The sequence below is a fragment of the Gorilla gorilla genome, chromosome 16, assembly GCF_029281585.2.
Source record: "Gorilla gorilla gorilla isolate KB3781 chromosome 16, NHGRI_mGorGor1-v2.1_pri, whole genome shotgun sequence".
In the NCBI taxonomy this organism is placed as follows: domain Eukaryota; kingdom Metazoa; phylum Chordata; class Mammalia; order Primates; family Hominidae; genus Gorilla; species Gorilla gorilla.
Window position 1 is genome coordinate 102,753,687 of NC_073240.2, and position 15,980 is coordinate 102,769,666.

General features: G+C 54.4%; 1 protein-coding gene across 4 annotated transcripts in view; it reads right to left on the reverse strand.

Moving 5' to 3' along the window:
- The window catches only part of PCSK6 (proprotein convertase subtilisin/kexin type 6), a 190,808-nt gene extending 186,597 nt beyond the window's left edge, over nt 1–4,211 (reverse strand). For all 4 annotated transcript variants that reach the window (XM_031002261.3, XM_031002258.3, XM_031002257.3 and 1 more), the window contains exon 1: nt 3,808–4,211. In XM_031002261.3, the coding sequence (XP_030858121.1) occupies nt 3,808–4,104 (297 nt within the window). In that variant the 5' untranslated portion in view covers nt 4,105–4,211. The remainder of the gene's footprint in view (nt 1–3,807) is intronic.
- Nucleotides 4,212–15,980: the final 11,769 nt, after the last annotated feature.

The following is a 15,980-nucleotide window of genomic DNA, read 5'->3' on the forward strand; positions in this document are numbered from 1 at the left end:
TAACGTGAGGATCTAATTGTTTTTCCATGGGGAGAGCCTGTTCTCCCAGCACCATTTAGTAAATAGCCCATCCTTCCCCATCTATTTGTAACTCTTCAGCTCACATGTACAAGTTCCCACACACGCTTGGGTTTGAGTTGACTCTACTGCTGGACTGTCGTTACCACAGCTCCCCTCCTCCTCTTCTTTCCCAGAGTTGTCTGAGGTATTCCTGGACCTTACTCTTCCATACTAATTTTATAATTCATTTGTGTGATTTCATATTCCACATTAAATCTTGTCATGGCTTAAACTAGATTACATTGAATTTGCAGATTAAATTGGGGCAACTATAAGAGCCAGCCCTCCCATGCATGAACACAACACATCTCTCCATTTATTTAAACTTTTTTTTTTTTTTTTTTTTGAGACGGAGTTTCACTCTTGTCGCCCAGGCTGGAGTGCAATGGTGCGGTCTTGCTTCACTGCAACCTCCGCCTCCCAGGTTCAAGCTATTTTCCTGCCTCAACCTCCCAAGTAGCTGGGATTACCGGCATGTATCACCAAGCCCAGCTAATTTTTGTATTTTTAGTAGAGACAGGGTTTCTCCATGTTGGTCTGGCTGGTCTCGAACTCCTGACTTCAGGTGATCCGCCTGCCTCAGCCTCCCAAAGTGCTGGGATTACAGGCATGAGCCACCACGCCCGGCCTAAACTTTCTTTTCTCAGTCCTTCTTCTAAATATTTTATGTTTCTCCATAAAAGTCTCACCTTTTTAAAAGAGCTATTTCAAAGTATCTCACAGCTTTTATGCAAGAATGAAGAATGGTTTCTTTTGTCTTCTCAGATGTGCTGCCATGCAGGTGGCTGTTGCTGATCAACTCCCTTATTAGCTCCAGGGGTTAATCTCCAGGCTCTTTTGGATTATCCATGTAGTTATGTCATCTGCCGATAATGACATTGGACACTTCCACATTTTTATTCCCTTTGAAATCCTGTGGTGTTACCTGGAATCATGAGTAGAGGGACAAAGAGAGGCTATCTTGTCTTGTCCCTGGTGATGCATACTTTACAACGGAGAGGATCCACAGCCTTTATCAGGTGCTGAAAGGGAGCCATGACTCAAGAAAGGTGAATAACCACCAGTCTAAATTACCTCTGGGCCATGTGAAATAAGCTGAATCCAGTTATTAGTTGTATGGAAGAAAGTAAAACAAGCAAGAACCTTGAGCACAGCGACTATCTGGGAGAAAACCAGGGCTGTGATTCAGGCAGGTACAGAACATAACACTAATTGCCCATTAAGGGCTTGGAGAAAGAGCTTCACAAGGGAGACCTCGGAAGAGAGAATACGGCAGAAGAAAATGAGCAGGGATGGAACTGTCAGAGGTGACATATGCGTACCATGTGAACACAAACAGCTTCCTTCCCTTACTTCACTCCCATTTACTCATCTGTACGTCAAAGCTAATAATATCTACATCTTATTTATGAGTCACAAATTCTCCTGGCTGAAAAAAAGGCAAATAAGGTTTTCAAAGAGTTCTTATTGGGTGGGTAGAGGCTCAAATGCTCCAGGCCTTTTCCACATTAGCAGTGCACTTAGAGGGGGGAAAGAAAAGCTCGTATTGGAATAAAGAGTAATAGGCCCTCCGTGAGTAATCACACACAAGCCTCTGAGACAGCTCCTATCCCCAACCAGCTAATCTCTCTGTTAGTGAATGTCACCGCAGTGCCACTGCCAGCACCATGCCTGAGTGACCGGGCTGCGTGGCATTCATGCTGGCTGCACTAGACAGAGCTGGGGAGACCCCGATTAACTCCCCAGAATATCCTGGGTACGGACTGTGCATCGGGGCGAATCTTCTCTCCCATCCGCAAAACCAGGAGAGCAGACTGCACTAAGAACTCAGTGAGCCTGACAGAGGTTGTCTCAAAGGGGCGGCATGGCCAAGGGTTAGGCATTTTTATTCCCACAGATAGAAATTTCCGGGGAGAGTTACCTGTGCCTCTCTGCCTCTCTCTTGCAGTGTGAGCTCACAGCTCAACTTCAGCTCCATTCTGCTCATTTAATTTTAGAATCCCAAAACCCAGGCACTTTGTAATTTATCGCGTAGTTTAAGAGTCACTTTTAGCTGAAGACAAATTGCTGGGCCACCTGGGCACAGCAGCGAAGTGTGGCAGGAGCCAGGGGCACTACACAAACATGAGGAACACCTTCGTCAGCCTGGACAATCAGCCAGGGAGAGTCAGGAACTACAGAGACAAACGAAGTCAGTGCTACCCAACGGCAAAATCTGAAATCACAGGATGTTTGGAGGGCCTTGAGTGGTTAAAAAAATATCTAGATGGACATACATGTGTGTATATGTATGTGTATATATGTGTATATATGTAACATTTTATATATATATGCATATATTTAAAAGGTCTCCAAAGATGTGCTAGCATTCTTTCAGTAAACTCGAACCTGCCTTGTGAAGATTCCTTCATTCGAATGGTGGAATCCACCCCTCCAGCCACACACCTAATAGTACATCAACGTGGGGCTTGGGAGGCAGAACTAATGTCATTTCTATCAGGGACGCCACCACACCTTGCTGGCTTCTGCCACGGATAACGATGAAACTAAATTTAACACTGCCTGGCACTAAGGTTTAGAGTTATGAGTCGGTGCTTCCCTGTCACTTCACTTAATCCTCTGAGTGTGTAGTTTGTAGACTTGTTAACTGCACTGAGAGGTCCCCTGGTGTGACCTCAAAATAATGGCCTCTCCAGGAGCCATAAACATGGATCAACCCCAACTCACCGCCCCTCAGCCCGGTAGCTGGTTGAGAGAGGAAAAGGGACCCGCCGGGAGGTCCTTTGAGGGTAATGCCGCCTTTGTGCCCAGGGCGTGGCCTGCTTGCTCACTGACAGAAGAGGTGACAGCCAAAGGGTGCGGGGCTGGGAGGGCTCCTCGCTGGCCCCGTGGGGGCCGGTGAGGGTCAGGCCCCGGTCCAGGCTCTGTGGCAACGCAGCATTAGATCTTTCCGACAACCCAACAGTGTAGACGTTGCCACTGACTGCAAAGGAGCTTGTCAGGGAAGCGACTTGCCAAAGGTCACACCGCTCCGCCATCAGAACCGCCGCAGAAGCCCCCACACAAAGCGCCCTCCCCCGGCTCCTGGAGAGGTTTTAAACCCAGGACCCCCGGCCCTGCGCCGTCCCAAAGCCTCTCCGACGGTGGCCGGGCTCCAGGGTGCAGGCTCCCGGCCATCCACCCCCGGGAAAGGCGGACGCCGAGGGAGCGCGAGTCCCCGAGACGCCGGGCCACGCTCATCTCACCCAAACAGCGGCCGGCCGCCTTGGCGCGCGCACAGGGTCCGGAGCTCGCGCCGCCCGTCGAGGGCAGAGGGGCCGCTCCCCCGCGGGGGAGAGCTGGGTGGGCGCTCAGGACCCGGCGGCGGACGGCGCGCGACGCCTGCGGCAGCCCAGACTCCCCCGGAGCCCGGCAGGTGTCCGCGCCGCCCCGGCCTCTGAGGCCACACTTCCGAGCGCGGGGTTGGGCGGCACTGCCAGGGGACTTGCGGTCGGCGCGCCGGACCTGCGTGGGCGCCCACGCGGGACCCCGAGTCCCCCCCCCGCCGAGTGTCCCGCGCGCGCCCTCCCGGGCGACCCCCCCCCCCCGCAGGGCGCCCCGGCCGCCCGCCGTCCCCAAGCGGTCCCGGAGCCTTCCCACGCGCGGCGCGGGGCCGGGGCCGGGCGGACAGGACTGCGGAGGCGCCCCCCTCGCGCGCGCCGGAGGCCGCCGGGAAAGTTTTCGGCGCGCGGGGCCGGCCGCACTCACCTGGCCCAAGTTGAGGTAGCCGTGCGCCGCCGCCACGCGGTCCGCCTCGGCCGGGCCGCCCAGCACTTGCACCGCCCAGTGGTTGGTGTAGACGGGGCGCGGCGGGGGCGCGGAGCAGGCGGCAGGCAGCGCCAGCAGCAGCAGCCAGCGCCAGGGACGCGGCGCGAGCGGCCGGAACCCGGGCCCGCCGGCGCCCCCCGCGCCCCCCACGCTCCCCGCGCCCGCGGCGGTGTTGGTGGCGGCGGCGGCCCGGGGCGGCGGCCGGGGCCCGGGCGCAGGCGGCGCGCGCGGAGGCATAGCGGAGACAGGCTCGCGCGGCGCCCGAGCTGCGAGTGCGCCGGGGGGTGGAGTGCCGCCTTTTAAAGCCGCTCCGCGCCGGGGAAGCGCCGCCGCCGCCACCGCCGCGGGCGGGAGCCGGGGAGGAGGAGGAGGAGGCGGCCGCGGCGCGTTCCCGCCCGCGCGGCCCCCGGCGGCGCCCCCGGGCCCGCGCTCCTGAGGCCGGGCTCCGAGACCGAGAGCCGTCCGGGAGGCCCGAAACGCCCCCCACCGGGGGAACTTCTGCGCCGACTTGTGGGGCTCTCGGGACGCGGTACCGCCCCAGAGGCGGCCTCGGCCCCGCGAGTTCTGCTGGGAGCGGGGAGGCCCCGGCGCCTCAGGTGAGTCCCCGGTTCCCTAGACCGGCCGGACTCCCGGAGGCCGCACTCACCTGGCGGGGGCCTCAGACGCCTGGCGGCCTCGCCCGCCTCCCTAGACAGAGGGCTCTCCCGTGCGCGGGGTCCCAGGGAGAAGAAGCTGCCGGGAAGACAGTGGATCGCCCCGGACCAAGCCTGGCTGAAGGGACACGTTGAACGGGGCAGAGGCATGTGGCGCATTAGCCGGGCTCACGAGCGTGTACCCGAGAAAGCACCGCACAGAGCCCATCGCGGAGGCCACAGCCCATCCTAGGAGGCAGGCTGTGCAGGTGAACCCCCAGGCCGTCCACTTAGCATCGCTGTGATCTTGGGCAAATGGCTGTGGTGGCTGAGGGCAGGCGCCCCACCTGCAAAATGGGGGGAACAGTGGTATCTACCCCGTCGGGCTGATTTGAGGATGAGGTCAGCTTTTGCTGTACAATAAGCTGTCCATAAACGTTCGTTTTTATGAGCCCAGGGCCTGCCATGTGGTCGGTGTTCACTAGACGATGTACATACACTCTTGAAAGCACCCACTGAGCTGGGACCAGCAGTAGGAAACTCAGCTGAATCATCCTCACCCCTGCTGCCTGGAGCAGCCTGGTATCCAGTGGATAATGATTTGAAGCACCCTGGAGATGTATGGAAGTGTTCACACCATAACCAAGGAATTATGAAGGGTGAGGATCGCTGCTAGATCTCTTCTGTCATCCCTCCCAGGACCCATTGGTCCTACTGGCCCACTTCCAGAAAGCAAGCCATCAACCTGCTTAATATAGGAAGTAAAACAAAAAGGTCAAGAAGGCCTTGAGGTGGGAAGGAAGCTGCTTCTCTGATGGTCAGTTCCAGGAGCGGTCTCTTGTTGAGCGTGCAGGATTCACTTGGAGTCTGTGGCTTGGCAGCTGGAGGTGAGAGGCTGGGGCGAGAGGGCATGGGCTGAGGACAGGATCTGCAGATGGTTTCCGAGGTCCTTTCCAGCCTCGCTCTCAGGAGCCCTTTGGTTTCGTAACCCACATGATTCATCATTTCTGCAGGTGTGAGTCACGCCTAATGGAGGTGGGAGAACAGGAGGCGTGGTGGGAGGCCCCATCCCAACAGGCCACATCCATGTTCACAAGGGCTCCTGCCAAGAGCCCATCTTGGAACCTGGAGATCAACGTCCCACACGGCCTTCGCTTTGCTACACTAGACGTAACTTCACCTCCCTGCGTTCCCCCGGCAAGTGGGGTCAGCTGCTTGGGCAGTCACTCCAGGCCTGCCCACGCTGCAGAAGACAGCCACCGTGTGTCCCTCCTACAGATGGACTGGATGCTCACCAGCCCCTGCCAGTGGAGAGACATGAGGCCCTCATGCAAACTGGCAGCCCTAGAGGAGAACCAGCCATACCTGTTGGACAGAAACAGTACCCAGAACTCTCAGTCTGCCTCTGCCTGACATGGCCCTGGCTGCCTAGCCAACTGGCTAGAAGAAGAGGGACATTGGCCTGGGTCAAGGGGACGGGGTTGGAGGCATTGCATTGTCACCTAGCAGCAGTATATCTGGGCAACATGTGTTACCTCTCTTCCCCTTCCCCTGCTGGCCGGATGTCCCTCAGATTCATCCTGGATCTGGTGCCGTTCTTCAGATATGTGGCCTGCTTCAAGATAATGTAACTGCACATCAGCTAAATGATTATAAAGCAGCTGGTGCCTCCCAAGACGGAGCCCCCGCAACGGCAGTGATTTTGACAGGCAGAGATAAGGGTGTTTCCATAATAATGTGGTAGATTAAGGGATTCAGCCTGCTGTACTGAGGGGAGACTAAAATGCATCTGAATTTTTATTTGGAGAGATCTGAATGTATTTTACTAACAAGTCTGGTCCTTTTGGGCTGAACTTTCCATTTGTCATGGAAGTGCCCTGGCAATATCTTGACTCTGATGTTTTAGGAAGACCAGCTTCCCAAAATGAACATCCTGAATCGAATCGCCTCCTGTGGGTTTCCTATTGATTCACGCTGACGGGATTAGGTCAGTCACAGGAGTACCAGCCCTTTTCATTGTGATAGGATCTGTAATAAAACTTGGCTAGTCGTCCTGCAGGGAGGGGATTTATTACTCAGGCTCTGGCTCTCCACATGGCCCCCGAGGTCCACACAGCTCTGTGGGGAGGGAGGGGGTGCTGCTTTCCTAGACTGAGGTCTTCGAGCCTCAGGAGGGACAGGACATGGACCAGAAAGGTGATTGGAGCCTGGTCATATTTCGGAAGTTTTGTGATATTTATACTGACATCTTCTAAAATCAGAAAAGAGGAGAAGACATTGAATGATGTGTTCTCATGCCCACCACTGATCCCTTTACAGCAAACACAGGATTATCCAGCCAGAGCCCGGGAATACCCACGCAGCCAAGACCACGGGACAGCAAGAGCCTTTGCACAGCCTTCTAGGATGTGATAAGACAGACTTTGATGCAGAAATTGCCTCTGTGTAGGGAATAGACACTTTACTGAACAATTACATTTTTGGCAATATGCTAGGTTCAGCAGGCCAGACTAGCATCCCTTCAAAAATAGCTGATGGACACCACCTTCAGGATACCAGAGATGAGCGTGGACTCAAAGCCCAGCTTTGTCATTTACTCGTGTGCAGCCTCAGTAAAGTTGCTTCAGTTTGCCCTACTGAAAATAATAGTAACGCTGCTGTCCCCATGCAGAGGTGCTATGAGTATGACAGGAGCTGATGTGAGCAGAGCCTGGCACCCAGAGCCTGGCATGAAGTCAGCACTCCATAAATAGTGGCCACAGTGACCACTGCTGACCAGGAGCTCTCCAGTGGGATAGAGTAGTTAGGGCTGAATACTCTGACCTTCTCTGGATAAGGGCTCACTGTCCTCATCTATGCCTGGGTGCACATTTTCTCACATCTTAACATCCCCAAATCAAGAAACATCTCACAGTTGGTGTTTTGCAATCACCACTGGCCTGGACTGAAATTGAGTTCTTCCAGAGAGGGCTTGTTTTTGCTTCTGCCAGTGATCTGGGGACACAGCTCCTGAAACTCCTTGGGGATCTGCTGAATGGTGTGACCCCAGAGTGAGAACCAGCTTATGGTTCTAATGATCAGTGCAGGGCATCTCCCTATTTCTCCCTCCCCTCGCCAGGGCCAAGATAGAAACCTGATGATTCCTTGCTGTTCCTCTCCATGGTGGGTTTATTTCTCATTTTCTCCTGTACTGATAGTAGAGTCTTTATTTTTATTTTCCCTCCCCTCCCCCTCCCCTCCCCCTCCCCTCCCCCTCCCCTCCCCCCTCCCCCCTCCCCCCCTCCCCCCTCCCCTCCCCTCCCTCTCCCCTCCCCTCCCCCCTCCCCCCTCCCCCCCTCCCCCCTCCCCTCCCCTCCCCTCCCCTTCCCTCCCCCCTCCCCCTCCCCTCCCCTCCCCTTCCCTCCCCTCTCTCTCCTCTCCTCTCCTCCTCCTCCTTCTCTCTCTTCCTTCCCTCCTTTCTTTCTCTTTCTTTCTCTTTCTCCTTTCCCTTCCCTTCCCTTCCCTTCCCTTCCCTTCTTTCTTTTTCTTTTTCTTTTTCTTCTTCTTTCCTGAGATGGAGTTTCACTCTTGTCACCCAGGCTGGAGTGCAATGGTGCAATCTCGGCTCACTGCAACCTCTGGTGTCCGGGTTCAAGTGATTCTCTTGTCTCAACCTCCCGAGTAGCTGGGATTACAGGTGCAAGCCACCATGCCTGGCTAATTTTTGTATTTTTAGTAGAGATGGGGGTTTCACCATGATGGCCAGGCTGGTCTCGAACTCCTGACCTCAGGTGATCCACCTGCCTCAGCCTCCCAAAGTGCTGAGATTACAGGCGTGAGCCACCAGGCCCGGCCAACAGTAGAGCTTTTCATTGTTCCATCTTTAGAGAGGCATCTCCTGTGAGCCTTTCATTGTTCCATCTTTAGAGAGGCATCTCCTGTGAGACTTTCCATCTTGGACGTTTTTTTTTTCTTAGTAATATGTTAAATAATGACACATCTTCCAATTGAGGGTGTATCTTAGATTTGATGACATATGATATTAATGCCTTCAAGACATATTGCAGTAAAGAAACTTGTTGAATTCTTCCAAATATATTTGCTGTGTCTGTGTATGTGTGAGTGTGGCATCTATTGATATCCTACAGAAAAGGTACAGAGAGTACAGCATTTTTCATGAAAATCTGTTTTGAATCCTCAGCAAGGTAAAGACTTTTTCAAAGTAATTGCCTGGCTCAGTTGAATTTTCAAATACATTTCTATCGGGAGAACCCTTGGATACTTTGGGCCAGACAGCACTCAGAGGTGAGATACTGATGGGACGTACAGTCATTCCTTAGACCTGACAGTGCTTCTTGAGCCCAGATAAACACCCAAGGTCCCCAGGAACAGGAGGTGTGATGCAGGTCACACACAGCCAGTGGGCCTGAGACATGGAGAATCCGGGGCAGACTACACCTCTGCCTCCCACCAGCCCCTCCCACCGTCCCCAACAAACCTTTACCTAAGCCCAGGTTTCTACAAACCGGGGGTTTCCCCAGCCAGGTCCTCTTCTCTCCCTTTCACGCTTTTCTTTTCTCTCCTTTTTACTCACTCCAAATCCCACTCACAGCTGCTGCCCATAGCAGTGGTGGATCAGGGGCCTTTGCTCCCCTGCAGCTCCAGGCTCTGTGTCCTTCTGGGCTCTGCCTTCTGCTCGGTGTACACAGTTTTTCAGCGGTCTCTTCAGTATCTGCTCATTCATAATGAGCTCTACTCCCTGCTGGGGTGGGGGGACATGTGACTATCTGGGGTGGGGAGGGCATGGAGCAGCTCCCACTCTACTCTCCTCTCTGCTTAAACTCTCTTTATATCTAGATCCTAGTTTTCTTAAGAAAGAGCCCTTGAAAACTGCTACTCCTGTGAAACAATTACCGTGGGTCCAGCAGTTGTGTATCCCAGTGTTCCTTTCCTAAACTCCCATGTGGAAATTTAGTGTCAAACAGGGAATTTAGGGGCAAAAAAGCTGAAACTCCCTGAGAAGCTCTTCCTGACTAAGAATGAGAGCTTGGCAATTCATCTCATTTCCCTTTTCACCTCAGCATCCAGGAGGCTCAGAGCCACATGTGATAGAGAAATCGTAGTTCTTTATTTCTTCTTTGCTGCAATAGGTAAGATGCCTTTGGTTACAAAATATGAGAGTGCCCAACTGAAATGAGTGCAGACAATAAGGACAATTCATTATTTTGCAAACAAGAAATTGGTAGTAGGTGGACCCAGGGTTGTTAATTCAGCAACTCAGTGATGCTGGGACTCAAGGTAGCTTTTCTATACTTCACCTGCCTTTCTCCTATTCTTATATGACTGCCACAGATGGGAGGATCATATCCTCTCAAGACAGCCTCCAGGGAGGAAGCGCAAGAGCGACTTTCCATCTCTTGAATGTCTTCATCTCCCTGGGGAGGAAGCACCTAACCCTCCAGTCCACTTCCTCTCAGGCCCCACCTACCAGATCTGGGTCACAGGCCCACCCTCTGCTGCCAGGTAATCGTAGACAAGGTGAGCAGGGTGGCTCAGGTTGCTTTCGATCAGTCTTAGCTCTTCTCCTGGGGAATGCTCCCTGAGCACATTGCTGCCCCAGATTGAGCAAAACCAGGATGCTGTTAGCGAGGGGCGGCACTGTGGAGGCTGCTAGGCGAGTTCCTTGGGGGTCTACCTCTTGCTCTCTGTTTCTGTTGGATCACCTTCATATAGATTTTCTTAGGCACACAGCAGACTCCAAGCAAATATTTATCGAAAAGTGGAAAGGAAGGGAGGTAGGGAAGGAGGGAAAGGCGGGGGAAGGGAAGGGAGGAGGGGAAGAATAAGAGGGAAGGGGAAGGAAGGCTCAAGTATTATTTAGAATTAATGTGTTCCATAAATTAAATACAACACAAATCAGCCTAAGCAGCGGTGACTCTGACTTTCCCCACCTTCCCTGTCCCCACGCCCGGCAGCACAAGGATGGCGTTGCACTGTCCACAAGCCCAGCAGCGGGGTGTGCCTTTTTCCTGTGTGAAGACACCCTTTGGCTCCAGGGTGGGTTTCAGGTTTGTGGCCTAAGTGTTCTTCCCGAGTGAGAGTGAATTGGGAGCTGGGGCTCCCTTCCTAGTCCCGGCAAAGAGAGCAGAGCAGAAGACGGGATGGGAGTGGGGTCCTCGCAGTGACAAGCAGAGGAGAAGAGCCGGCAGGGTATCCCTTTCTACAAAAGTCTGGTTTTGAGAAGCTGAGTGTAGAAATACATCATGGGAAAATGGGCATTGCGGGGGACCTGCTGGGCTGTGGTGTACACGAAGTGGCCGGGCTGGGTGGGGCTGAGGAATTCCAAGTTCCTGTAGTCCTCGCCCTTTAGCTGCTCTCTTTCCTCAAGAGCACAGAAGGCACAAACACCATTGCTTCTGCATCCCCCTGCCCTGTCCCTCTCCAAAGCTGCCCCTCCCTTGGTGCCCTGGTCCCCAGGGAATCCTGCCCTCTGCAGGGTCGTGCTCTGGCGGTTCCCCAAACTCCTAACCCTCTAATCTTTTCCTGTCCCCAGATCCTTCCCCTTAGTTGCACGTGTGCCAGAGCTCCCCCACCCGGCTCTGAGAAGGCTTCTTATGCCTTCCTGCCCCTGCCGCCCCTTCACATCACCTCTGACCTCCTGCCTTCACTTCCCCGGGGTTCCAGGAAAGGTCACATGACGCCGCTCTTCACTCACGGGCCTCTCCATGCCGTCCTCTCCCTCTCCCTCCACTCAGCTGGATGCAGGTGGAGAAGAAACACAGCCACCCCGGCTGCTGTCGCCTGGCAGCCATCGTTACACACCTCTGGCAGTCTCTCCAAATGCCCACCCCTCCTGTCCAACTGGCGTCCTCCATCCTCACCCTCAGCTGACAGCCTTGCTTCCTTCTTACCTCCTTTCTCGGAAGAGATCTTCCTCCTCCACCTGCACCTGCGCCGGGCTCTGCCTCACGGCACTGCCGCAGGTGGTGGGGCCCACTGAGGACCTCCCCTCCCTCACCTGCTGGATCCCAAGCTACCCCAGCTCTCCAGAGCCGCCGCTTCACAGTATCACCCTTTCTCCTGCTGAGTTACCTCCATGCACGTACAAGCATGTGGTTATATCATCCATCTTTAAAAACCCACAGGACTCTCGCCAGCTACTCTCCCATTCTTCCCTTTTTAGCAACACAAAACTCCTCAAGCAAGTCTCCCCACCCACTGTTTCAGTCTCTCCTGCACTCAAGCCCATCCACGCTCTCATCACCATCCCCCGCAGCCTGTCCGCTGCTGACTCCAGGGGGCCGTTCTCTGACCTCCTGTTGGAGGCCTTCCTGCACCTTTGACACGGCTGACACCCCTTGTCCTTGAAGCACATTCCTCCTGTGGCTGCCGAGCTGCCCCTGCTATCCTAGTTCTCCTCTCACCTGTGTGGCTGCCTCTCCTCAGTCTCCATAGCTGGTTCATTCTTAGCATCGGGGTGCCCCGAGCCCCAGCTCTTGGGTGGCTTCTTTTTTGCACCCACCCTCACTCCCGCGACGCTCTCACTCTCTAACTTTAGGTGCACATTACGTGTGGGTGACTCTCGGAGCCTGTCGCTGGCTCGGACTCCTAAACTCCAGGCGGCCGGCAGCTTCTCTCCTTGGATGTCTAAAGCACTTTACAAGCTGAGCTCCTGGTCCTCCCCGTCCCCACCACAAAACGCCCCCGGCCGCCCTGCCCTGTCCCCAGCTTTCTCCATTACGGCAAATGCCAACTCCACATTTCCACTGCTCAGGCTAAAGCCTGAGGTCATGGTTAACCCCTCCCTTCACCCCAGCACACCCGTGTCTAGACTGTCAGTGAGTCTGGTTGTTTCTACTTTGAAATCCATTCAGAGTCCGGCCACTTCTCACCACGACCCCTGCTACGTCCCTGGGCCGAGCCACCCCCACCTGTCACCTGGTGAAACTCAACAGCCTTCTAAATGCCTTCCCTGTTCCGGCCATGCCTCCTGCCATCAATCCTCAACACAGAGGATGTGTGAAAATAGAAGTCAGATCAGGCCGTTCCTCAGCTCTAAATTTCTCCATGGCTTCCAACTTCACGCAGAGAAAAATCCAAGATTTTTCTCTACCCTCCCCCAAGCACACAGTGGAGGCTGTCAGATACGAGAAGAGCATTGAACAAGATGGTTAGGGCTTCCTGGAAGAAGTGACTTTTAACCTGAATTTGAAGATATAAACAGGAGATAGCCAGAGGGGTGGACCATCAGTCAGGACTAAGCAAGAAAACAGAGATCACACTGAGGATTTGCAATGCAGGGAGTCGGTGACTCAGGGATGAAGGAGCACAGTTTCTCCCACCCCTGGGTGCAGGCATGCCTCCCCCAGCTCCAGGCAGAGGGCCCACTTGAGATCAGCACGTGCAAAGGCCCTGGTGCAGGAGGAAGCCTAGTGTGGTGGAGGAGCTAGAGGGCAGGCAGGGCAGCAGGGGCATTGGCAGTGACAGGAAGGTAGTGGGAGAGGGGACGAGAGGCACGGCCAGAGGCCAGGCTGTGACAGCTTCATCAGCCTTGGCAAGAATTTGGACTCCATCCCAAGAAGGGTGGAAAGCGGAGGAGGGGCACTCCCACAGCTCCAACCCACCTGGCCTCCAAGGCCTTCTGACCTGCACCCGCGGCCCCACGCTGTCTTCAGGAGGCCAGGAACCTTGGGTCCCACATCTTCACCTCCTTACTCAATATCTCCACTCTCTGTGGCCTCTGAAATCCAGAGCAGCCTGTTCTAACCTCCTCACCCTCACCCGGACCAGACCCTGGCCTCAAGGGCATGCTGTGGCCTTCATGTCCTGACCCAGTGTGGGCTCGCCCTGACTCCCACCTCTCACCAGTTCCCTCACCCGTCCCCAGGCTTCCCACCCTAGCCGAGGGCCCTGACGCGCTGTCTGTGGTGTGAACTTCCCAGGTGTTCTCTCTAGCTCCAGCCGCTGCCCCTCATCACCCTCCCTGCCGTCTCCAGAGTCTTGGTTCCCAGGCACTCCCATGAGACGACTTAGACCATCAGTGAGTCTTCTCAGCCAGCAGGGTGGAGATCAAACTCAGGGGCACGGCCTTTAGCAAGCTGGCACTGTTTTTCTTGCTCTTCCTGTCCCACCATAGGGCCAGTTGCTGCTCCCAGATGGACTGGCCCTTCAGGCCCGGGCACCTTAGCTTCCACTATTTCTTCCTGACTGGATTCTTCTCGGTCTCCAGGCAGAATGGCCCTCCCTGGCTGTAGGACCTTATGTTTGGGGGCCCAACTGTGATTTGTGGCCTCACTGCCAGCCCTGTGTGTGACTCACGGTGAGGCCTCAGCAGCTGTTCCCTGCACCCCCATCTAAAACAGCTCCCTGCACCCCCATTTCTCACTGGCAAGATGAAGCCTCAGACCTGGCAATCTCGCTCCACCCCTATTTAAACAAGGCAGAACCTCTGATCGGAATGTTCCCACTGCAGCCTCTCCCAGAGCCTTGGGAAGGAGTTGGCTAATACGATGCTGGGTGGCAGGGCTGTGCCAGCAGTGCAGTGATTTTTAAAATATGTGTTAGAGCCCTGGGTTTTTCCTATAAATGAGATGGTCGGCCGTCATCCTAAATGTCACTCCCTCACTATTAGGCCACAGTGATGTTCCTAAAAGAGTCAACAATAGAAGACCTGTTTGTAGGTATCTAGGAGCCGGCAGCAGACCCTGGGGACAGAGGACCAAAGGTAGGGAGGTTTCAACTCTGGATCTCCATAGATTCTGAGCACCTTGGTGACCGGGGTGGGCTTCAGGCTTCCTGAGCTGGGGCTACAGGAGTGCAAAGGGGTTTTATGATGAGTCCATGTATTAAATGAAATAAGGGCCCACAGAAAAGAGAAGGCTGGGACTGCAGGTGTCCAGGAAGCAAGGCGCAGAGGCCAGCAGGTTCCTTCCCACACGCAGCTGAGGTCCACTCAAAAGGTGATCCTGAAGAAATTATGCTAGAAGCAGCAGAGTGGGCCTCGGCTGAGTGTGGAAACCAGCCCACTACTTGCTGGCTGTGTGACCTTGGACCAGGCACCTACCCTCCTATGCTTCCGTTTTCTCTGCTGTAGAAGAGGCTGCCAATGATGCCTTCCCTTAGGGAGTGAGCCAGGCCGTAATTCAAGGCTAGGCAGCACCTGGCAGCTGGCATGCTGGCAGCAGACCTCCTGACACACGTGCCCTTGGTTTGGCAGATGCTGGCAAGGGTTGTGGTGACAGCGGTCACGTGAACCATGACAGCTGGAAGGGAACAGTGGAGGGGAGGGTGCTATGCTGAGTTACACTTAGACCTCACTAAAACCGAAGTGGTTCCTGTTAACTTGCTTTGGTCTATGTGGTGGATTTAGGGCTTCCAAAAATCCTCTTAAGGCTTTTTATATCCTCCTCACTATTTATAGTCTCAACTCCCCCAAATCCCCAACCCAGGCAAAATCATTCCTGCTATGTTTTCTTTCGATGCCAAGCTCACCAGCAGCAGAGAACATAGCTGCATGACATGGGGCCCAATAGGCTGCTCATGCCTGTGCCCCTCCCTCCAGGAGTGAGACTTGGGAAATCCTTTACCCTCTGCAGGTTCTGTGTTTATCCTTTGCAGGGTCACCTGCCACAATGTCCAACTGCTACCACCCACAGGAACTCCAGCAATGCTACTGATTCCAACCATCCAATATTGTGATTTTTCAAAGGTTGAAAATTTGATAAGCAAACAACACATATGTGGCCCAAATAATTTTGCATCTGGGTCTTTTCATCTGGACTGGGGCCAATGCCCTTATTCTTTTTCCTTCTCCTTCTGAGCCCTTTCTCCCTCCATCCTGTAAAAGTAATCTTTCATTAGAAATCAGCAAAGTGGAACAGTATACTCCCTCCTGAGCATGTACCAGTCACAGGTCACAGGTGATCACCACTGTCAAGAAGAAAGTCTAATTCAGTCCTCACCTTTGATAGACGGGAAGTCTGGAACCTTCTTAGTCACGGCCTCTCAGGCGGAAGATAACAGAAGACTTGCCACAGTGCATGGCAGGGCCACAAGACAGCAGGAGGGGAAGTGACACTCAAGTCCTGTCTCCTGGAATAGGCAGGGGATGGTCCAAGCGAAGTGGGATTGCTCAGGCAGGAGGAGAAGAGGCAGAGGGGCACTGTGGCTAGGGAAGAGGCTCCAGCCCTGACCACCTGGGTTCTCATCCTAGCTCGGCCACCTCCCAGCTGCCTGACCTCAGATGAGTCCATTGACCTCTCTGGGCCTCAGTTTTCCCAGCTGAGCATAAAATGGGCATATTTGTGTCCACCTTAAATGAATTAGTGTACAGTGCCTGGACCTGGGCCTGGCACTCAGACAGCATTATGTGAGAGCTGTTCTCATCAGGCCAGAGGTTTAGCAATACCTCATTGCTACTTGTAAACATGCCTGGTTCTGGAAGTGTCTGTGTGGGTGCGTCTGTGTTGACACAGACATGCCCCAGGCTGGCCAGCCCCACAG